Consider the following 24,591-nt stretch of genomic DNA (forward strand, 5'->3'; position numbering starts at 1 on the left):
TCCCTCTGGATCCCATCCCTTCCTTCCAGCGGGATCATCAATGAACATCGGTCTGAGCAAGTAAACACCTGGAGAGGTTGTCTACATGGATGCCCTGAGGGCTCAGAAGGCTGATGAAAGCTGCTTTGAAGGTGTTTTCTATTTGCTTGAAAGCTGCTAGACAGACACTTCCCTGGGGAGGAACTGACCTCTTACTGGGAGGAGCAGGTTGGCGAAAGCAAGAAGAAATAACTGAAACAGTCATTTTCTTTCTTTTCTTTTCTGTTTAGATCTTGTACAACAGAGGCTCAGGAACAGACATTCACATCTGGCCTGGGTTCATCTTACCTCGTCTTGGACACCTCAGCCACAAAATAGACAGGCTGCAGAAAGCAACTTCCTGTCCTGGTCCCTAATCTGCCAGGGATGTTGTCTTGCTCCATGTAGACCTTTTCCTATAGGCACAGCTATTGTGAATGGCAATTTCAGTTGGACCACTGTCAATTTTGATATGATGTTGTAAAAGTGCAACTTAACAAAGTTTGATGCAAGGTTCACTCTATTAATTACTACATGGAAGAAAAATACAAAGGAAAATGGAGTTAGAATGAAGAGAGAATGATTTATACAGAGACCAGAGGTGCAAAAGGGTAAGAGAGACCATTCCAGTGAGTCACGAGGTTCAGAATGGAACACTAGGCACAGCTAGGTCCAGTCTCAGTCTCAGACTTGGACAACAGTTTATGTCCAATGGAATTATCTATACAAAGTCTATAATAATTAATAGTGAGTAGCTACATGGATTAGTAATGTTCCATTAGTATTAACTCAGCATGTTGCCAGTCACTTACTAAAGATCTGTTGCGAATAAGGGGTCTCTTCACCTTAGAAAGAAAGGATCTGTAAGTCTCAGATAAGGAATCTCAAACCTTGGGAGTTGTCCGTGCTCAAGGGAAGAGTTACCTGATGTACAGTCCAGTTCCAACTCAGAGAGAACTCAAACTGGACTCATCCAAAGATACGTTGTTGGTGAAAGGTCTCTCTGCCTTGAGGAGCAACCTTCTTTCTCTGTTTCCTAGGGGAGTTCTGCTACAGTTCAGATCTTCACCTCCTTTGGAGCCTTCACTACTGTTGGTTTGGTTAAAAGGTTGAGTGCATCCATCTCAGCAGCCCAGGGGAAATGCTTTGCATTTTCTTCCATTTTCAGACTCTTCCTAATTTTCCTGCACACGACATTTTCCCAGCTTAGCAACCAGAAAGCGTGATTTCTCACATGTGCAACTCACCATTTATCCACTGCTACAAAGTCTGTGCTTCCTCTTTGCGAGATCATGGTGTATGTACAAGTGTTCTCTTTTTGCCCCATGGATATCACAGGGTCATAGGACACTTCAGGGGGACCTCAGGATGTCCTTTCCAAGTGAGCAATCCAGTGTCCCTCCCTTGCGGCCACCCCACTTTATGACCACAGTGCAAACCATAACTACCTGTGCATGTGCTGACCTCCTGCATCCACCACCTCTTGACGGTGCTGCTATTTACAGTCCCATGAATACAGCAGGGACAAGTGCTCTCTCCTTCCAGCTTCCTTTGATGAGAAGCAGCAGGACCTACCTCCTGACCCATCTCTAGGGCTGTGATCCAAGGTTTGGGCTCTCCTGCTCTCCCAGCCCATCACCTCACCTGTTGCCTGGTGGCCAATATTTCCCTTCTGCCTGTTAATGCTATAGGATCATGGCATGGAAGATGTAGAAACACCCCTGTAGGAAGGATGGAGAAGCTCTGGGACTCACCATTAGGGTGATTGAAGATGGGCTGGATCATGGCTCAGGGATGGGGGATCTGGACTAAGAGCGTCCAGGCAGGCCCACACCTCTGGAGTCATTTCAGATGTTTCAGGATATCCAATTCATTTTGGTCAGGCCAAAAAGAGTCATTACAATCTGGGGACCTACTGGGCTTTGGATGAAGCCTCTAGAGAGCAGCAGCCCTGGATCTGATTTGCCTCTAAACCTCCTGCAGTCCCACCTATGAATCTAAAACCTGTCTATCAAGTGATGGAGCAGAGATAGGGAGATAAGGACACATTTTCTTGCTGGAGGATTTCAGCTGTTCCAGGGTAAACACCAAGGAAACAAATAATCCCCATCTCAATTCATTTCTTGTCATCTTTCGTGAGTGATATCCTTCACCCCCTCCTCCACTGAGCCGTGCTCCTGCTCGCAGCCTGCCTGGTAGCACAGGAGATGATAGCAGGGAAATCCAGCTGAGGTTGACACTGGCTTTGCAGGTGTGCAGACAGGGTAGTACCAGCATTGTCCTGGCTCCATTGGAAACTATAACCCAGCATCAATGCCTTCAGCCACTGGTGCTGCCAGATCTGCCCCTCACATCATACAACAATTAGGAAGGAGGCATCAAGAGATACCTGCAGAAAAGCAGGCTGTGCTGCTTAAAGAAGGCAATTCCTCATGCCCTGGAAATGTGCATCATAAAGGGTGGTATTTTTGGGGGTGTCAAGAAGCTAAAAGCAAAAGATGCACTCCTGGGACAAGTTTGGCCCTGGGTTATGTCTCTAGCAGAAGAGAGAGCCGAGGTTGCAGCTTGTGGGTCCAGGAGAGGTGTTTCCCAGCACCCGGGCGCGATGCAAAGCACACGTGGGGCGCGGGCAGGGGCGCTTGTAAAAAGCAGACATGGCTGGAGTTTACACCTCTTTTATTAGAAATAAGACACATTCATTTTGTGCTCTGAAAACTGTACAGAAAAAAATAGCTGACAAACACGGAGAGGAGGAAGGGAAAAGCATGGCATGGGGCAGGGCATGGGAGAACAGAATCAACCGGAGGAGCTGAGCAGAGAAAGTCGAATAGCAACAGTTATTAAACAAACATAGATCTCTGTAATTACATATCACTGTTAATGTCCTGCGAGTCGGCTGGAGTGAATGGGTGAATGGGGAAGGTTGGAGAGAAGAGGCTTGGTTGGGTAAAGGGAAAAGGAGGGGGGGGGGAATAGAGAAAAGAATTAAAACACAGTAGAAAGATATCTGTATGCTAAAATTCATAATGTGTAATTATAATAATTACAATATCATACAACCCGGCATCTGAGGGAGGCCTTTGTGCTTTCCTGTTTCATAGAATAATCTAAAATCGAACAATAATATCACAGTTTTTAGAAGTAATCAGTTTCCCTATTCTTTAAACTATTTGGATTTAAGTTTTTCTTTCCATCCTTCATATTATACAGTTAATGGCAAGATAAATGCCATTAAAGATCACCCAGGTGGCCCAAAGGAGCGTTGAAACAGACGGTGGCAAGCCAAGCAACACCTCTCAGTGGGGGAGACACAACTGGGGGCAGTGATTGTTTTGCATTTTGAATCCATTGCTAGTTTTTCCCTAAAAATATTTTGGTTTTGTATTAATTTCTATTAAAAAGAGACCCAAAGCCACAGGAAGAACTCAGACCCTGATCAAGCTTTGCTGCTGTCTGGCACAATCTGGCCACTTACAACCAGAGGTTTGTCATCTCACATCTCCAAAGCTGGGAGAGTTGTTCCAAACATCAGACAGACAGTGCTGGGAATGATAAGAAAAATGAAGTCTGCTTGTAATGTTAGTGGTATATTTATTAAATGATAAAAGTATTGCACAACATTTTTTTTGGGGGGGTGGGGTGTGAAATGTAGATATGTTGTTTTGTGTAAATAGCCTTGACAATTGTTTGATGACCAAAAAGAAATTAAAAGCATTATTATTTCTTTCCATGGTGAAATAAAAAGACAGTATTTTATGATGAGGAATGTCCTGCTTTCCTGATCAGCTCCACCTCATCCTTCTTGTGGGACCACAAACCTGCTTGCTGGCTCTGGGCAGTGGGGAGGGAGGAGAAGAGCCAGCGAGGGGATAATAACCAAAGGCCAAACTGAATAAAACAAAGCCAGCAGCGAAAGGGCTGTGTGTTCCCACCATCCCAAGCTTTCCATGGAGCAACTTTGCCTTCCACCTTCAGCAGGTGGCATCCTCACCCCATGCCTGCGCAGTCCTACGGCACACAAAAGGCATTTGAAATGACAAGAGCCAAAGAAAAGAAAGGTCTCGGGTTTCAAGTTCTCTTTTTATTGAAGAAAAGAAAAGAAGAAGGAAAAAAATAGATTATTTTGTTTGTCTGTCTGTTTGTTTCCAAGTGGACGTTATTCGTGTTGTCAGTTTGTCTCAATGTCCTAAGGCAACATCTCTGTATACCAAATGTCTCCAGGTACATCGGCAGGTCTGTCTTTCCCTCTTTCTCTCTCTGCCTTCCAGGGAGGGGCAGCTTGGAATCAGTCTGAGTCCGAAAGCAAGGAAAAATAACAGGAAAAAAATGAAAAAAGGATGAGGCCAAGAGGACCTTCGCAAGGCCCACGCTGAATTCATCTATTTAACAGTCAATGAAACGACCTACATTCTTCTGGTTGGTCTGGTTTTCTAACACCTTCCATCCTCTCCTTAGAGACGGGGCGAGCAGGTCTGGGAGGTGGTCCTTTCCTCCTGTGCCTGTCCACTCCTTGGGGCACACAGAAGCTCTGCTGTGGAGGGATGAGAGGAGGAAGCTCCACCTTATCTCTCCACCTAAGCCATGGATGATGCCCCCATTTCCCCGTCCAGGCTCTGTGGGAGTGCCGCGATGCCAGGTCATGGTGTGGCACATCGGAGTGGGAACGTCTTCTTGGCCACCGCTTGGTGCATTCCGTCTCCTTCCTTCTTGAGTGAGCTGGTGAGGGAGAGGTGGGGGGCAAGGATCATCGAGGGATGCCACGGACCCGCAAGGCTGGGTCTCCCCAAGGGATCTACAGCCAGACCACATAGCAGTGAGGCTCCTGCGGGTGTCCCCTCTTTGTGGTCTCCAAACAACCCTGATCTTCTTGGCCCTTTGCTGGGCATCCTTCCGCACCTCCCCGTGGCAGAGCAGGAAGGCTCCCGGCGTGCAGCAGCAGCCCGAAAGCATCTCATCAGGGCTCATCCCCTGCAGCCCCTTCCCACCCTCTGCCTCCTCCTCGCTCTCTTCCAGGCTCACTTCTTCTCCAGTCCTACCTGGGAAAGCTCGTGTTGTCCTGAACCTACAGCTACTATACTCTATAAAGTAATATTCCTCCTCTCTGCTGAGAATGATACAAAAGTTACTCCAACCTTACCAAAGGTTTCAAAAGAAACCAAACATTTCTCTCGCTCGGTTCCAATTTAATTTAATCATTTCCTTAAAACGTGGTTGTGTTTTGTTTGTTTCGTTTGTTTTCCAGAAAATAAGAGAGTCCCTTTCTTCCCTTTCCGCTCAGACCTCTGTCTGAAGGTCAATAATGTCTTGTCCCACCAGGGGAATGGTGGCCCCTGTTTTCTCCCACTCTACAGTTTTTAGTTCTAAGGGAGACTGTGCCACAGGTTCGATGTCCTTTTTAACCCATGATGGTGGGGACTGGACTTTCCTGATTCCTTCCCAGGGTCTTTTGTTTGGTGTCTGCTGTTTTTCTTGCTGCAAGAGGAGGGAAGCATAAGAAAAGAGAAAGAGAGGTTAGTACCCATGCAACGAACACCAGGTTTTGATCTCCTTTTCTTATATTAAAGGCCAATTGTTGTCTATGAAAGTCCTGATCCAAAATAAAGTGGTTTTCAATGAAAATTGTACTTGGTGTGTAAATTGTCTATTTTCAGGAAGACAAGATAAACTTTTCCTTCCTCACTGCTATCCCTATCATCTAATGCCTCAATATTCCAGCTTTCAGCTGAGGGTTTTGCCACTTGGATTTCCACTGAGAAACTGAAGATGGTTTTGAGAATTTCAGATCCTTTTCTACTTCTACCCAAAATCCCCCCATAGAAACCCAGATTACAACGGGATCTTTCTGAACATACACTGACTGCATTCTCTATAGATGGGAATACATTCCTTACGTAGCACAGCTATTTATAGGCTGTTTAATTGCAGAAAAACATGGTAACTACTTTGCCAATGAGCCCATACTGTCTGATGGGCTGGATTATCAGCTCTGAAACTGAAAGCATTTCAATCAACTCTGCACCAAACCTTTAAGGCTTTATCAACCACTGTTAGCCCCATCTCCCACCAGCATCCCACTATGGATACTGATCCCTAGAATATCTTTCACTGTTTCTGCCAGTATACACCAAGGCAAGACTCTGGGAGAGTTGAGGTTCTGTAACATGGGTGTACTCTTCAGTGTGTATACGAGGGGGAGTCCATGCAAAGACTTCAGATCTGTTGTTCCACTAAGCTTCCCCCCCCTCCCAAAGTGATACTTTCCACAGTTAATAATCCCCACAAAACACTCCAGCACTGGGCAAGAAAAGACTTCCCTGCACGTGACAGGAGCACAGAGCCCTATTGAGCCACCTGCCAAAGCGAATAGGAGAGGCTAGAGGAAAGGGAGGGAGAGAGGAAGGTCAAATGTGTGGAGGATGACAACAAGGAGATAACAAGTCTGGGGAGAAGGTGAGGAGACAGACATGCAGGTGACATGCAGTCCAGGACATGTCACAGCGTGGTGCTGTTACCAAAATGTATTCATTGAGGGAGATGAAGCCACACACAGATTGCATTGGCATGATTGTAATCCAGGATGCTGCAGAGATTGCTGTAGCCCTGTAGGAAACCTAAATGCCCATCAAGTACATGCTGATCTGCATTCCTTGACTTCTGATTTTGGTCTTCCTAAGAGATTTTTCTAAGTCTGTTGTTTATCCCACCTTCATGCAGCAAAACCAATAGGAAAGGTGCTCTAGCATTATTCTCAGTACAAGAAAGACAAGGGGGTGCTGGAGAGGGTCCAGCAAAGATGGTGAGGGGTCTGGAGCATGTCTCTTACAAGAAGAGATTGAGCCCATTTAGTCTAGAGAAGAGCAGGCTGAGAGGGGATCCCATCAGTGCCCTGCAGGAACAGCATCCATCACATCACCCAAGCCACAAACTTTGCTTTTCCAAACTTTCACCTTTAATATAAAAGTAAGTTTGAAGTTTCTCCTGCATCCCTGCAGCTGCTCATAGGGAAAAGACTCCGGGTGAAGTTATTTGATGTCTAGAGAGAGGCAAATGTGTCATAGAATCATAATCATAGAATCATAGAATGGTTTGGGTTTGAAGAGCATGGTTTGGTCTAGAGAGCATCTAGTGATGAAATGTACAAACCAGAAAAACCTGATCTCAACGTGAAGTGAAATCATTGTGAATTTCTCTTTATTTTCATTCAAAAGAAGAAAAATAACTTTTTTAAGTTCTTTTAAAAAGAAAGAACTGTTCTTTAAATAAATCAGTGGCATTAGGCTGCCGTAAGATGCAGCAAGAATGTGTGCATAAAGACAAAGGCACTTATAGAGCAAAACATGGAATGAAACTAAGGGTTTCCTAGAAGATGAAAAAAAAAATGCTTGGTCTGAACAGTTCTTTTCAATGGAAAAACGTTTTGTTTTGTCCCACACTTGCTGTAATGACCAGTTTTCAGGGTTACCAGTGTCCTCAGCCGTGTTATTTAACAGATACCGTGACAAATGATCATATGCATGAAGCTCATAAATAATTCCATCTTTCCCCTCAAATGAAAGCCCTTCTTTGATGGCATTATCCTCCTTCCACAGGAGGTCACAAAGATGCTCAGGGGGGTGGATCAGAGCTCTTTGGAAGACAGGCTGAGAGAGCTGGGCTGGGTCAGCCTGAAGAAGAGAAGACTCCTGAAGGGGACACCTTAGAGCAGCTCCAGAGCCTAAAGGAGCTCCAGGAAACCTGGAGAGGGGATTTGGACAAGGGATGTAGGGACAGGACAAGGGGAATGGTTTTAACCTGCCAGAGGGGAGATTGAGATGAGCTCTTGGGCAGAAGCTGTTCCGTGTGAGGGTGCTGAGGCGCTGGCACAGGGTGCCCAGAGAAGCTGTGGCTGCCCCATCCCTGGCAGTGTTCAAGGCCAGGTTGGACACAGGGGCTTGGAGCAACCTGCTCTAGTGTGAGGTGTCCCTGCCCATGGCAGGGGGTTGGAACTGGATGAGCTTTAAGGTCCCTTCCAACGCAAACCATTCCATGATTCTGTGATTCTTTATGACCACCCTTAGCATCAGGTTCTTCTATTCCCAACCAATCTCTGTTTTAACAGCCCCTTTGTCTGCCACACTCCTGACCTTCAGCCTCTCCTTCATGCTCTGAGGATGCACCCAAATCTGATCATGTACACTGAACGTGATCAGCGAACCTTGAAGCTATTCTTGTCATGGGCTCCTTTTGTGCTACTGAGGGAAAGCAGCTGAAAACCCATGTAGGAAACAGAAATTGGGGATGGGGGCAGGGGGTGGGAAACCAACAAAGAATTATGAGCTCACATCTACATCAATGGCCTCTGATCAGACCTGTCACTGGGGAACAAGACTTAAAGGTTTCAATAGTTATTCCGTGGTGATAAATCTGAGACATTAAATGCTGTGACTATTAGAAGTGGATAAATAAAGAATGGAAGAGAGAATGAAACAGAAAACATCACTATACCAATGCATAACTTCACTCTGCATCTGTATCTTGAGTATTATGTGCACTCCATGGTCTTCTGGAGAGAGGGAGATAGGGAAACTGATAAGGGTGGCCAGTTCACAGCCATGAACAAAGTTATGGGCATGTTCTGTAGGAGGGAAGATTACACAGACAATATCCTTTCAGTCTTGACAAGAGATTATGGATGGATGTGGGGGTGTTCTATGATACTCTTAGTGGCTTGCTGATGGTAGGAATGGGCTACTGATGGCAGGAACCATCTCTTCCAACTCAAGAACTGCAGAGCAGGATGAGGCACCAAGCAGTCCCTGGTCCAGAGTGAACCCCAAGAGCTGATCCTGCACACAGTGCCCAGCCAAACTGCAGACCACCTTTCCACAGCTCTCAATTGATGCTGAAAGCTTCTAAAGCTATCAAAAGTATGTTGAAAGGTTCACAGAAGCAACATCCATTCAGTACTACAAAGTAAAGTGACACCATTCTGCATCAGGGGGTTTCTGGACACAAATCACTGGAGTCTTGGGGATCTTTCTGAAGAGGCATTACCACATTCTCACCCTGTTTATATTTTTCCAAGCTGCAAACGAGAGGAGTCAGGGCCAGACTGGCCTTGGGTCTAACCCCAAGGTTGTTTCTCTCTAGTTTATCAGTGTGATGTGTTATCTACCTATGGCTGCGGTGGGTTGAATGATTCCAAAGATGTCTATTTACAGTTAGAAAATGAAAAGGAGACTCAGGAGATCAGCAAATGGAGAGGGGAGACTTGCCTTTAGTTTAACACTTATCAGAAAGGGATTAGACTTCTCTAGCGATGCTGTGAGTGGAGATGCTACTCAAGGGTAGGGTGCATCAGCTGTCCACCACAGTGCTGCATGCACAGCCATGCTAAGAGCATGAGTGCAGAAGGATTCAGTGCCTGGTCAGATCTCCAAGCGGGTTAAATGCACTCAGCCAGGCTGAGCTCTGGCAAGGATGCTGCGAGAGAAAAGCAAATCTCCTCTTGGCAAGAGGCACCCTGGGAATTGGTAACAGGCCTCTGGGAACAGCTTCCTTTTTATTTCCCTCCATATGGAAAAGGTCTTTCTTGGGTCTTGGCCATTTGAACAGCATATAGAAACAGCCACTGGGCTCATGCTTCAAGCCTGACGTTTTCCTCCAGCCCCACTGTGGGGTCTCAGCAATCCCTGCAGACAGGAGGGAAAACTGAGCTGTGCACTGAAACAGAAGAGAAAACCTGGAGAGAGGGAGGTGTAATCCGGCTGTAAAAGGCTCCAGTGCTGGCCCAGGGCCTGAAGCCTCAGAGGCAGCCAGGAATGGCCTGAGACAGGAGCTGAAAGCAGCAGAGGCTGCTCTGCCAGTAACTCACAGAGACAGAGCCATTACTCTGGCCTGACACAGCCCATGAGCTTCTGGTTGTTAGGGAGGGTGGAAAAGATTATTGGTTCCTGCTTGGTGCCAGGATGGCTGAGCTCTGTCGGAGGGGTGGGAAAGGAAGCCCAAGGCTGGGGTAAAACCTGCTGCACAGCAAACTGAAGAACTCCATCACCCTGATGGCACCTGGAGTCTCCTTCATTCAGCCATGGCTTTTGTTTCACCTGCACATCTTTAAGGGAGCGGGATTTGGGATAAAAGACAGATAAGATGTAGTGCCAGCACCACCCCCCCAGATCCCTAACAAGGACAGAGGCAAAATGCATTGGGATAATCCACACAGCTCAACCTTTCTACAGCCAGCCCTGGTAGACTGCAACAAGTCATCTGTGCTGGGCTCATGGTCTGTGGAACTAGGGAAAGGTGGTGGTGGTGATGGCACCTCCCTACCTCTATGCATCGGCTCTGTGCTGCCTTCAAGGATCCAGGCTGGCTTTATCCTGAGTATCTGGATCCTAGTACAACTGTTTTGCTTAAGAGCAGCATCAGTATGTTGCATTAGTATGGCATGGAAGACTGAGTGCCCTGAGAGACAGCTCTCATTTCACACTTCAGTCAGAAATAATGACATGTGCAAACTGCATCTCCTTGGGTTTGTTTCGTGGGGTTTTGTTTCCTTGCTCATGTTTCTGTTTGTTTCTAATACCCAACTTTTATAGTTACCCTGAATGACCTGAAGAAGAATTCAGTGCTTTCTCCAGAGCACTCTGGGATAACTCCCCTAGAACCAGCTACTCCCGTGCTGTTTTCATTGCCTCCAGTGTAAACCTGAAGGATAGTTCATGACCCAAATGGTCTCTCTCCAAGACATCGATGGCTCTAGGACCAGAATGAAGTTATTCAGAGCGTACAGCAGAGAATCTGAAAGAGAAACGTGGCTCACGCTGTCTAATTCATCTTTGGACCAATGTTGATGAAAAGTGATTAGGAAACACAAAAGATGTCTTGTTTTCTTACAGAATGATAGATTTAACTTTCCTTCTTTGAAACAAGTAGCTGCAGTTCCTTCATTTTATGCTATTGAACTACCAAGATAATACTTTGTTTTTTCATTTAAGAGAAAGGCAAAATAACAGGAAGTGGATGATTTTGTCCAGAATTTCATTTATGTTGGAAAAGAAGAAATAATCCAGGGTTTTACCTTGCACTGGTGGAAATCGACCAGGAACCTTGAAACATCCAACATTTGCTGGATTATAATTCTCCTTCTGTATTGTTTGGAGATCAGATAGTCTAACCTGTAAGGGATTGCTGTCTAAAGACTGTCTGCGTGGCCTCTATGCACAGCTGAAGGCAAACAGGCCCTGAATCGAGGAGGTCCTCCGTAGACCCTTAGCGGCTCTTTGTATTGGTAATACAGGGTAACTGATGCCTGATGCTTGGGACACGAGGTATCAGATGATCTACAGGAGGAGGTGAACCTCTGATTGATAGTGTATTTGGACACTGGGTAGCTGACAGATGTTTTATGGCTGAATGAAGTTTGATGTCATTTTCATAACAGACTTTATTGCAGCGATTATAATACTTTATGTAGCATCCCTCCCTGCAAACGTTACTCTAATGGGTCTTTTAAAAGCTGACAGTTACTAAAACCTTTAAGAATTGCAGAGAGGATTAAACAAGTGGCACAGAGGAGACACCCTCCATGTAAGTGGAGCTTCCTTCGCAGAGGGACACACAGCCAGAAGCAGAAGCACAGACTCAGTGAGGAATGAAGCTGAGTTTGACACAACCATCACTATACGGGCTCCACCATTCCCAGCCTCAGCCCATGCAAAGAGATTTCCATGGACAGGAGCCAAATTTTCCCACGTGGAAACAGGGCTGCCGGCTTCCCAGTCAGTTAATGAAAGGACAGGCAGGCAGCAAGCAAGGGAATTCATTCTGTCATGCAGCAGAACACAGAGCCCCAGCTAGAAATAAGCTTCAATATTGATCAATAATTCCTTTTCTTGTCCTAGTCTCTTAGATGTCAAAACAAGTGCTGGTGGAATGTGCATATCCTGCAGGTGTCAGAAGAGGAAAGCTAAGGCAAAAATCAACTTGAGATGAGGAAATGAGCAGTCAAAATAGAAACACTGTCTAGAAGAAAATGAAAAGAAATCATAGAAAGGCAGAAAAACATTTTCCCCTGGGTTTTGGAGCAAGAGCCTTTTCAGGAGCAACAGAGAGATAGAGAAGGTGATCCTGCCCCTCTGCTCTGCTCTCGTGAGACCCCACTTGCAGCACTGGTGCAGTTCTGGGGTCCTAAATGTAAGAAGGACATGGAGCTGTTGGAGCAAGTCCAGAGGAGGCCACGAGGATGACCAAGGGCTGAAGCAGCTCCTGTATGGAGACAGGCTGAGAACATTGGGGCTGTTCAGCCTGGAGAACAGAAGCTGCTGGAGACCTCAGAGCAGCTTCCGGCGTCTGAAGGAGGCTACAAGGATGCTGGAGAGGGACCTTCATCAGGGACTGGAGTGACAGGACAAGGGGTGATGGGTTCAAACTGAAACAGAGGAAGGTTGGATCTAAGGCAGAAGTTCTTTACTGTGAGGGTGCTGAGGCGCTGGCACAGGGTGCCCAGGGAAGTGGTGAATGCTCCATCCCTGGTACTGTTCAAGGCCAGGTTGGACAGAACCTTGGGTGACATGGTCTAGTGTGAGGTGTCCCTGCCCGCGGCAGGGGGTTGGAACTGGATGATCTTAAGGTCCTTTCCAACCCAAACCATTCCATCATTCTATGGGGGTGGATTTGAAAGCTGAGTTATGCGGTTCAGATCCTGTGTGTGAGCTCCAGGACAGGGTTCCAGCCAAAGCAAAAGCCATTCTAACTGCAGAGACCTGAACCTAGCAAAGAGCTAATAAGCAAGAATAAGCAAAGGTGAGGAATGTGCAGAGCTCTGCTCAGCACAGCTCTCACTGACCTGGACACAAGTACAAAGCTACTGTTTAAAATGAATGCAAAGCCAGATGCTGGCAAGAAGAGAGGGATATGTGTGATTCAAACTTCCCTAATGGAGCTGGACCAAAGGACTCCTGCCGAGGCGAAGGCAGGAGTGTCACTTCCATTGCCTTCAAAGACAAGAAGAAACAAAACCTTCATTTCCTTTAAAGGCTGCAAAACCTCCATGTTCATCCCATGCTGCTGCAGAGCATCTGAACCCCTCTTGATGTCTAGCCCAAGCACTGGAGTTTCTTTGGCAATTAACCTACAGGGAGGAGCAGTGTTGGAGATGCTTTACCCTGACAATACAGGAAAATACTTCCTGTGTGGTACAAAGTAGCTTGAAAATAGCCCCTACCCTGCTTTAATGTGAGGAGCTCTCAGCTACAAGAATTTAGACCCTGGGAAGCGTGTATTTAGGAGGAAGCAGGGAAAAACGTTGCATGTTGGAGCCTACAGTCTGCCAGGCAAAGGGCAGACTTTCAAATGGAGACTGAGGTTTCCAACAATAGGATTTCTTTTGGGTAGATAAAGAAGAACTCAAAGTGATGGCAATGATTAGGAAGGCAGAACTCTGCTGTCTGAGTCAGTACCAACCTAACATGTCATTATGCATCCATTTGGGCAGCAAATTGTGCCTTAAAGCTGTTATGAAGAGGTATCTACAACCCAGGTGGAAACCACTTATTGTAATCTCAAAGTGAAGGTTTGGTGGATCCCAGGCACCAAGAAAGTTTTACTTTTAGTCACTGAGGATGCAGTGTGATGCCTGGGGTTTTCTGAAGCAAATTGCCCTTGGTTGTCTCCAAGCCTTTGGTTCCTTTCAGGCTTCCTGGCTGCAAAAAAGCTGTCTCAGGGGTGAATATTCAACACACAGAGCTCATTCAGTTTTCTGCTCAGGGTCCACACCAGCTTCCAGTTTGGTCTGGGGTAAAATGGAAGGGTAACTGTATGGACTCCACACACAGGCTGGCTGCAAGTCATTTGGGAGAAGGCAGTGCTAACTAAACCCTCCTGTTTCTGAGATACTTGGTTTGGATTCAAACTCCCTGTAGGTGGACAGACATAATCTGTCCCAACTTCCCAAAACCCTGTCACTTCCTTTTGAGTAAGGGCTGATTTTTCATAAATCATCCCCATCTTCCTTGCTTCATCTGAACTTGAAGAGTGCAGGAGACACAATTCACCATAGCCCATGGTAAGGTCATACAGACACCTATTACTGCATTGAGGAAATGACTTTTCAACTTGCAGTCATCAGCTCTTGCTTAGTGACAGGGTTCAGTGGTGGACTTGACAGTTCTGGGGTAAAGGTTCTACTTGATGATCTTTAAGGTCTTTTCTAACTTAGCTGATTCTATGATTCTATTCTATGATTCTATGTGAGTTTGTTAGTATCTTCATTCCTTAGTATTGAAGTTAGCTAAGGAGTTATTAGGATGCTTATAAAAGTTATTAGGATAATAGTGTCTTCATCCTGTTATTAGTTCATAAAGCCACAAATGAGTGAGACCCCTTTACTCTGCTGCAGTGGTGAGGTGGCCTAGGCTTGAATGCAGGTGCATGTATGGTCTTGTATGCTTTGAACATGGATCCTGCTGGACAATGTGAGTTTAATCTGTAATATCCAAGTGTGCTTCCAATGGGAATATTTTATAGTTGAGCTACATGTATAAGAAAGAGTCTTCACATAAGCAAATCTACCAGCAGACTTCAGAGATGGTCTCCTGCAGAGGAGCTGAGAAAGCAGGTTAATGGGTAGTAACAGTGTACACTGGGTTAGCTGTTTGCATAACTCAGATGTGCTCTGGTTTCAGATTAAGGGGTTATTGTTTGTGGCTTTAAGGAAATTAAGGCCAGGCTGGATGGGGCTTTGAGCAACCTGGTCTAGTGGAAGGTGTCCCTGCCCATGGCAGGGGCTGGAACAAGATGTACTTTAAGATTCCTTCCAACCCAAACCATTCTCCGATCCTGTGATTCTATGTAAGTCTGTGTCACATGGAATAGATTTCATGGAAAGTAAAAAGGAAAAATCTGAGTTCATTGCCCAAGAAAGGATAATTCTGCATTATTGTACTCTGAAGCTCAGGTTAGTTCAGCATTAGCTGAACTATTGTAGCAAAATAACTGCAGCAAACCCCGGTGCCAGAGTCGTTCCTGGAAATGCATTGAACATGGACAAGATTCAGACTTGGTTGGCATTCCAGGCAATATTCTGGTTCTCCTAATTGCCTACCTCTTACATATCATCCTGGCAACACTGCTCATTACTAAATTGATGGCAGGTCATCGAATGGCACTGGGGACACCCTAATCCCAGCAGGATGTGAATTAGGCTCCAAATCTCTGCTGTGTCTGTTCTGACTTGAAGATTGATGGGTGACGGCCAGCAGCCATGTAGACTTCCACCCTGTGCCGTCCAGTGCAAGGGAGTAAAGAGGTCCCAGAGAAGGACCCCTTAGCTGCTGGGTGAAGGGAAAGCAGAACTCACCCCCAAACCTGTCTCCACATCTGCAGGATAAGAGACAAGCCCAGAGGCATTGTTCAGGGCTGCTTTTGATAGGGATTGGGTCACTCTCACGTCAGAAATGCCCTTCAGAGATAGATGCACCTTGTAAAAGAGGCAAGCTGAACAGCTCAAGCATGCAGGAGTACCTAATTATGTTCCCAGCTCTGCCAGTAACTACTCTGGGACAGTGAGTAAAGGGCAGTCTTCTTTATCTTTCAAGTGTACACTGCAGTAATCCAAAGTTTAAATGTGTCAGGATAGTTGGAGAGGAGGAATATATGTGTTGGTACAAACCTTCAGGTCTTTGCTGAAGACTACTTAGAAATCATGTTTTACCAGTAAAGCTGGAGAAATTTTAGCAGTAAACACATGTGATGGCTGAATTTTCAACCCCTCTTCCTAAAAGAGACAAAAGATCTGTTTCTTTCTCCCATTCTTCTCTTGGTGCTTCCTTCAAATCAGTTCATCTGATAGGAATGATGTGTTTAGTGTGATAAGGTTTTGGCCAGTGCACTGAGGTACAGAGAGGACTTAGCACTTACATCAAACCCCAAACCAATCCCTAAAAAGGACCAGCACCGTTCCTAGGAATTCCCCAAGGAGGTTTGTCCTGTGCAGACATCTAGTTCAAGTCTCAGTAGCACCTTTCTGACCTTGTAGTTGAAAGAGAGAGGAATTGAAAGAAGATTAGGAAAAGCATCTTATCCTGGAAAGGACAAAGGACAATGGGGCATGATGCCAGGAGAAGCTGGGAAACCACTAGGGCTGGAGAGAGACTTGGTAGCTTGACTTTGTGGTTGCTTATTTAGAAGGGAAATCAAAGCTACAGCAATGAAGACAGATGGACCAGATCTCATAAACATCCATTCTGCTCTATGATGCTAGGTGTGAAAGGGTTCAAGGGTATTCCAGGATCCTCATGACCTTGTTCATGCTCACAAGGCAAAGAGTTTCCTACTGCTGAAGGAACGTGTTTGGATTCATACATCGTGGAAGGGTTTGGGACAGGTCTACAATGCTCTTCAAGGCAAAACAAAAGTCAGACTTACTCTAACATTAGTTTTATCACTTCCAGCAGAAGAAATACTCTGTTGTTTTATAACCTAAACATACATAAAAGAGAAAAAAGAATCTTTTGTTGTTACTTTAATCCCTGGTATCCTCACTTTGCCTTCTCAGGGCCAGCTGAAGAGGAGGCATCATTTCCAATGAGGACCTCAACAGCAAATGGTAGAAAAAGGAGTGAAGAAAACTATTTATTGTTCTTTGTACTGCTTTGGATGTTTTTAAACCAATACCCGCTACTGACTTGCCAATGCTGATCTTCACAAGCTTCCCCCTTCGGGTTACAGCCAAGGGAAAATCAGAACTTGAAAAGGATTCAGTCAATAAGCAAAGGCCACCTTCACAGCTTCTTGCCAGCAGTTCAAAGCTCTGTGATGCTGACACTGGCAACTTTAATTCTACACAGATGCATCTCTGAAATGCTCAAAACATCTCAATCTATAAAACCTTCCTGCAAACGTATCACAGATGAGCTTTTACATGGTATTTAAGCATTTTTGATTTCACAGCTGTGTCATACCTAAATAATAGAGAAAAGGCAGAGAGCTGACATTCAGTGAAACTGCATTGGGATACTGGGCCAGCACAGGCTACTTTGATCTGAACCTGCCTGCTAGGTTCACTGTCCCTCTCACTCTGTAACACTGGACAGCCCATAATGACACCTTGCCACACACAAGTTGAATTTGCTGGGACCGCATCTCTGGAGCTCAGCACGGCAAAGGCAAGAACATAAGGGCTGAAAGACTGGAGAGGTGCCATCAGCCTGTCCTTCCTTATTTGTGTTATCCACATCGATTACTACACAGACTCTTGAGATCTGCTTCTAGTCCCAAATCTTTACCCCTCTGAAAGGCTGTGAGGTCCTTCCCTCAGTCTGCCTCCCTCAAAAGTCTCTTCTTGCCCTGGAAGTATTCTCCTGCCAAGAAAAGCCATGTACAAGATGATCAGCTGCACAACTAACCTTATGCTACACTTAGTTATCATGTAGTCCCTGGAAGTGTTCAAACCTCATGCAGATGAGGCTCTCAGTGATATGGTTTAGTGGTGGTCTTGGCAGTCCTGGGGTAATGGTTGGACTTGATGATCTTAGACGTCTTTTCCAACCCAGGTGAGCCTATGATTTTATGATTCTGAGTGCTCCCACCAGCACAACTTAAATCTCAGTGCTGTGGCTTTCCTAAATAGCTATGTCCATCATCACTGCCTTGGCCTCCAACTCAGCCCCTGTAGGTGGGGTAGATGATTCCTGCTACCCGCTCCTTCTTCCTCTCCCTTTTCCACCTGGTTTTCCTTAAGGCTGTTTTAGTTTCCAGTTCCAGCTGTGAGTGGATGAACAAATCACTGAAAGGGAACGTGAAGAACAGACACAGACATGAGGAACAAACTCAAAGAAGACACTATGAGTGCATGAATTGATCACTGAAAGGGAAGGCAAAGAATAGACACAGACAGAGGGAACAAACACAAAGAAGACAATACAGACTCTATTTGCCATGAACAGACATGAGGACAGACAGTCCCCTTCTGGGCTGCTGACCACGCTGTAGATAAGCTAGTGGTACCTCTGTGACCCTCCGTATCCTTTGTTGTGCACATGTGCTTATTGCAACAAGCACAGATAGAAAATCAAAGCAAAGTATTCAGTGAGCGCTCCTAAACTTTCCTGTTTCTTCCCATGCTTCTGCTGGCACTAGAGGGCTCTAGGAGATGATGGTTCTGGAAGTGTCTGACTAACCTTGCTGTCCGGTGTTGGAGACTCCTTCTCCTTCTCTGCATGCTGGAGTTTTCTGTTCAGGTCTTGGAACATGTCTTGGTGACGTTTTCTTGTGTGCATGATTTTCTGAAGCAAACACAAGGGCCACACATCAGCAAACCCCATTCAGCTGTACAGAAAGCACATGTCTCTCCCCCAAAGTTACACACATTACTAAACCCTAGCTCTATCTCCCTACAGGTACAATCTGCTGTGCCTAAACTGCCTTCTAAGCTTACTGAGGGCCCGGTGTTGCAATGCCTTTATTTTCAGAATAAGATGATGGGAGAAAGTGGAAAAGACTACTTTTTGACCTCATGGTTACCACAAACCTGCAACTTCCAACTATATATGCTGCAGAGTTTGTGCTTGACTGGCAGTGTTGTACTAGCTAGACCTAGGAAGCCTTGCTGAGCTTCTTTAAATGATACCTGGACCCATGCCCACTCTGTTCTCAGTGTGTCTCCTTTGAGCTTACCCAAATATGCAGAGTTTGGATGCAAGAAATTCCATCACAAACTATTCTGCAATTTCCTTTTCTTTCTATTTTGACCCTTCTGCATTTCAATTCTACCTCCTTATGCCCAGAAGGAAAAGCAGGACCAATTTCTCTATGTAATTCCCTTTACACGTAAGAGCATGTTGAATATGGCTTTCCTATGCTCTGCCAAGTGCTATGTAATTGGAGAAGATGGCTTAAATAGTTTGGGAATTCAAAGTATCCGCTGAGATGTACCTGTCTTGCCTCAATTTCAGACCAAGCTTACAACCTGGAGCTCAGAAGTGATTCTGCCATTAAGGCAACTCCTCGTAAAGCCATAATATGACTGTTTTGGAATAAGCTAACAGCTTTGAAGGGGAAGGTTAGCTTTGCCAGGAAGGATGCCATGCTTGGACTCAGGATAGCTGCACTAGCTCCCAGCAGCCCCAACAGACCCTCTGTGAAAGACTGGCTTTCAAAGCATTCCACTCTGAGCATCAAGTGTGAGCACAGGCATTTCCCAATGTACAATATAGACTTCTTCCACCCAAGTCGATTCTGTGAGGGTCATTAATAGGTTTGAAAGACCATGAGTAAAAATCAGTTGTGACAGTGGAGGTGTTATCAGCTTCTTTTCTGTTAAGCAACAGACCTTGTGCATGAAAGGGAATGTATCTTAAGCCACCAACCCAAAGTACATGTGCTTCCCAAACAGGTATGTGGTGCAGTCACCTACTGCTCCATAAGCATTTTGAGAGAGAAGTAACAGTCCTTGGGCAAGCCAATGCAGGATCTTGATTTACAGATGTTTACACAGGAGCTACTACTACATAAATTCATCATGTATCAATATGTTACCCATTAGTATAGCTGCACAGGGTAAATCTTCCTAGGCCCCCAGCACGACTCTTTCAACCCACTGTTTTTAAACTCTTAAAGAAGCTCTTTGGCAAAGGCAGCGCCCCTGTGAAGGTGCCAGAAAGAAAAGCAAGTAGCATTTCTTTGTCTCATCCTATCCCTAGAAAAGCACATTCAGAAAGGGATGTACTCACCTCAAAATCTAGCTCTGCGTACCGGGATTTCCGCCTCTGGGTAGTCAAAAGAAAAAGAGATGGGTGAAGGTTAGTGTGGGGTTGATGCTGGTGAGTGGGCACAAACTCAACCACACAGTAGATAAAATGGAGAGACCTCCTTTTCCCTCTTCCTACCCCTTTAGTGTGTTTCTCTGGCTTTTCGTGATGGAAAGTGTCAGCCACTTATAGGGCTCTACCAAAAAGGAGGGCTGAGCATGGGATTTTGGCCAGTTTCAAGCTCTGTCCTCCTTATGAGCTTGCAGGTCATTCACAGAATGGGAAGCAGAGAGGAAGCAGAGACCAGCCAACTGATCTGCTGGGGCTTAAAACCACCAGTGAGCGGAGGCTGAAGTTTGGACAGCAATGGTCAAGACCTGCTCTCTGAAAACAGGCAAGAAAAGGGCCAGATGCACTAGCACAGACCTCAGCATAAGATCTGAGTTCTAGGAAGAACTGCTAATACATTTAATGAGTTATCACAGGTTAGAAGGATATTGGGCTGCACTTATGAAAAACCTCTGACATCCCTCTGCTGTTAATACCATTGTGGGGGATTCCTTTAGGACATTTTACATCTGTAATCAGTAGGGTTTTCTCATCTGTATCGTGACTGAAGTCATCAAAGTGGGAAACAGCAGCAGAGGAGAGAGGAAAAGATAATGCAAGTCATGGGCCTTGTATTAAAATGAGCAGGTTTTGACTAACTAATGCTTTTCCTGGATTTTGCATTGCCTGTAAGGCTAAAGACAGTTCATCCAGCAATGGAATATGTCTAAGAAAGTCATGAGGGATCTTAAGCATTCCAAAATGGTATCACATGCCACTGATCCCTCATGCTAACATAATACTGGCATTGCATGGTGGGCTGCATTTGGCCTCTTGAAACACCAGATGTGGCCAGCACTGAGGACACGGCATCATTCTGAGTTGAGAACAATACAAGAATACACATTGCTCACCTCCAAGGAACTCATGGAGAGGGTGGAGACGGTCTCACTCTTGGACACCACACCTGAGTTCCCTGAGTCACCTGTGTCACACAGGCTGTTGGGAATCTGTGACTCATTGGAGATGTTCTGTGGAGCCAGCTGCTGCTGCTGCTGCTGCTGCTGCTGTTGCTGCTGCTGCTGTTGTACCATGGGGGAACCTTGGACCTCACTGCATGCCATGGTTACAGGCTCCCGTGGAGGACTCTTCACAACAAAGCCTGGGTCAGTAGCCATACTGAGGTGGATGAGCCGTGTCTGGGGCATCTGGTCAATATTGATGCTGTATTTGCTCTCGTCTTTGGGTGGTTTGGCCCGTAAGGTAGACGTGTTGGTAGGCAGAATGACATAGCTGGTGTCCAGTGTTTGCTCTTGTGCCCGGGAGAGTTCTGAGTCCAACTTCTTGAAAATGTCCCCATCACAGATGTAGATGGATTTAGGGGGATGGTTCTTGTCCTTCTTCAGAGTGAGAGAGTGATTGCTGAACTCATTCAGGTTGATGGCCCCCATGTAATGCGGGGAGCCCTGAAGATGCATCTTGGAGACATTGGCTGGAAGACTGTTAAAGTTTAATGACCCCTTCTGGTGATTGAGTTTCAATTTCTCTTCTTCTGGCAGTGATGGACGCTTCAGTGTTCCTGTGATGGTTGAGGTCCTGCAGGCAGTGATGTCTTTATTCAGCACTAGGGAGACAGATAAGTGTCCTTAGCACCTCGCCTAGGTTTTTGTTAACACATAATACACCTACCACAGTCACACCAGACTGGCATGTTCCCTTGGCCCTCTCAGAAGGAGGCTGTGGTGGCAGAAGAGTGTTTTGTACTAATCTGGGGTTTTTTAAATCCAAGATGCTGAAGGCAAAGCTAAAGCTAAGGAGGAAAAAACATCCTCACTTTGAGATGTTCTCTATGATGTGACTTTTCCAACACAATCATGGCCAAAATTCCCAAGTTGGCCAACACATATTGTCATATTGATAACAATCTCTTGAAAAGCAAATACATATATAGATTTAGGAGATGTAGTATATGTATATCTATGAAATATACTACTAGCCTATGGAGGAGTAGAATTCTTTAAAAGAAAAGTTTGCTTTCACATCAAAAATCATTTTGATTCAGAAAATAGCTGAAATGCAGCATTGTCAATGATTGATAATGAAAATATTATTTTTTAATTAATATTGAAATATTTAAATAAATATTTAAAGCACTGAACTGCTTCAGGTTGACCTTCTCCCTTGAACAGTTTCCCTGTCAATAATATGATACTTTAAAATATACCCCATTTTGTTCTAAGTTCCTAACTGCTTTCTCCACAGCTTCACTTCTAGTAATCATGGGAAGCGTTGGTGAGAGGTAATTATTTAGTGTTTTTCATTTTCCCTTGAGGAAAGAAAGGGGTGCTGTGAATATTCCTTAATGGGAGAGGAAAACCTTAAACTGAGGACGAGGTGAACATGCCGAATAGGAGGTATATAAAGGACACACAAACATTCATTCCAACACAACACTGTCCACAACAAAACATTTGCTCCTTTTCCAGGAATAAGAATCTATTGCTCAGTTGATTTCAAGCTGCAACATAGACTTTAGGAAGATGATAATGTCAACCTTGATGTCTCAAGGGGATGGAAAACACAGACAGTGGGGCTGGGGCAAAGTGGTGCGGGACTGAAGGCTACTTACCCAGTATTTCAGCACAGGAAAGGAGAGTGTTTCTCTTTCACCCAGCTCAGAAGGAAATAAAAAGGTCCTTCTACCTATTTCCTTCTCCCTATTTTTTTCTCAGTGCACCAGCAAAAGCGATCTTTGGGGTTCAAACTTAAGACAGGGAAAGTTCAGGTTAGATCTAAGGAAGAAGTTCTTTACTGTGAGCGTGGTGAGGCACCAAAACAGGTTGTCCAAGGAAGTGGTAAATGCTCCATCCCTGGCAGTGTTCAAGGCCAGGGTGGACAGAGCCTTGGGCAACATGGTCTAGTGTGAGGTGTTCCTGCCCATGGCAGGGGGTTGGAACTGGATGATGTTAAGGTCCTTTCCAACCCAAAACATTCTGTGATTCTATTTAACCTGACATTCAGCTTCTCCTGGGACAGAGGTAGGACATGACATAGGCATCCCATGGGACTGAGGACACACTAATCTTTCCTGCCAACTCATACTGTGACTGATGGGTGCTGGAAGAGCAAATCCCCCCTCAAAGACTACAGAGCAGGATCAAGAGGATACCAAATAGAATAAAAGAACTTCCCAGAAGCTTTTAAAGCTAAACCCACTGAGTATAACTATGGCAGTCACAGTCATCCTGACATTGCTAGAGGACACGCCAGGATAAATCAGAGCATTACAGTGTATTCATAGCATACACTGTGGGAAGATGTTACTGAAGTCAAACCCTTCACTTGGGAGTGTCAGGGAGGTTTATTGATTCAGGCTCTTCTCCATTCTCACGTCAGCTGCAGAAAGTAGGTTTGGAGAGGTTTGCACTTGGCAATCTCCAAGCATGGAATGAGTGAGCTTTCAACACTAAGCCATGGACCCAGTCTTGTTAATGAATCTAAGCGAGGAGGTTATGAGAGGTATCAGGCATATCTCCAATCCATCATAACATAAGAGCTGGTGCCTCCAGGAGAAATGATGGTCAGAAACTAACAGTCAATAGCAGAATGCAGTGATGATGCATATAGAAATGCCTCTGAAATGGGGATTATTATTAACTACTTAGCTTGGCACAGACCAACAGCACTTTATGAGAGGAGGAATATCTCTTCAGGCAGACATCAACGAACAAATTGTATAGCTGTCTGCTGGTAAAGGAAGGGAAGCCTTGGCTGTTAGCAAGCTACTGATCCAGGGTCTTCTGCCCTGAAGTCATGTGAAAACCAATCTGCTCTTTCCTTTCCTTTGGGAAGCTTAATATGGGAGCCAGATACTCAGTAGCAGATCCTGAAAGTCCCCTTTATTGCAGGAGACTAGGGTCTGCCTTGTTTTCCAGCACAAAATGGGCTGGAAACTATGTTTGTTGAGCATGTGTTGGAATCAGACATGGTCTCACGTGCATGTTTTTCACACGTGGCTTTTATGGAACTGAGATCTTTGGTGTCAGAAAATGCAAAAGGAAGACAAATGAGAAGAAGGAGACAGACAGAAATTAGATTAGAGAGAGCAAGACAGAGAAACAGAAGGAAAAAATGGACAGACCCTGAAAAGAGATAAATGGACAGAAAGGGACCATGAAATAAGATATCACAGGGATAAGTGAGATAAATATACTGTGGCTGTGATAAGCATAGGGAGAAGGAGTGTGGCAGAGAGGAGGACAGGAGAAGATAAATAAGATATGGATAGATATTAGATAGATAAATGCTAGTGACAGTGATAGACAATATACAGAAATGTAGTGACAAAGATAGATGTTGACAGAGGTAGAAACACATAAATAACAGGTACAGCGAGACAGACAGCTGAGGACAGAGATAAATAAGTGATTGCAAGATAGAGAGAAAGAGATGAATTATAGATAAATACATTAGAAGCAGATAAATAAATGATAGATTAGATAAAGAAAATGATAAATGAAAGGGACATAAATGTGTACAGAAACAGAGAGAGAAAGAGAGAAACAAAGAAAGGGAAAACGAAGAGGAGGAAGAGAAGGAAGAGAAGGAAGGAAGGAAGGAAGGAAGGAAGGAAGGAAGGAAGGAAGGAAGGAAGGGAGGAAGGGAGGGAGGGAGGGAGGGAGGAAGGAAGGAAGGAAGGAAGGAAGGAAGGAAGGGAAGGAAGGAAGGAAGGCAGGAAGGAGGGAAGGAAGGAAGGAAGGAAGGAGGGAAGGAGGGAAGGAAGGAGGGAGGGAGGGAG

The 24,591-nt window shown here is 45.2% G+C and overlaps 1 protein-coding gene across 1 annotated transcript in view; it reads right to left on the minus strand.

Annotated features, from left to right (window-relative positions):
* Window positions 1-5,292: 5,292 nt before the first annotated feature.
* The window catches only part of LOC104402462 (brain-specific angiogenesis inhibitor 1-like), a gene marked incomplete at its 5' end in the record, with an annotated part of 67,253 nt that continues 47,954 nt past the window's right edge, over window positions 5,293-24,591 (minus strand). The window contains 4 exons of the mRNA XM_010010347.1: window positions 5,293-5,490; window positions 18,177-18,281; window positions 19,728-19,763; window positions 20,708-21,417. Coding sequence (XP_010008649.1) covers window positions 5,293-5,490; window positions 18,177-18,281; window positions 19,728-19,763; window positions 20,708-21,417 — 1,049 coding nt within the window. The remainder of the gene's footprint in view (window positions 5,491-18,176; window positions 18,282-19,727; window positions 19,764-20,707; window positions 21,418-24,591) is intronic.

Source organism: Nestor notabilis, unplaced genomic scaffold (genome assembly GCF_000696875.1).
Source record: "Nestor notabilis isolate BGI_N333 unplaced genomic scaffold, ASM69687v1 scaffold8262, whole genome shotgun sequence".
In the NCBI taxonomy this organism is placed as follows: Eukaryota; Metazoa; Chordata; class Aves; order Psittaciformes; family Psittacidae; genus Nestor; species Nestor notabilis.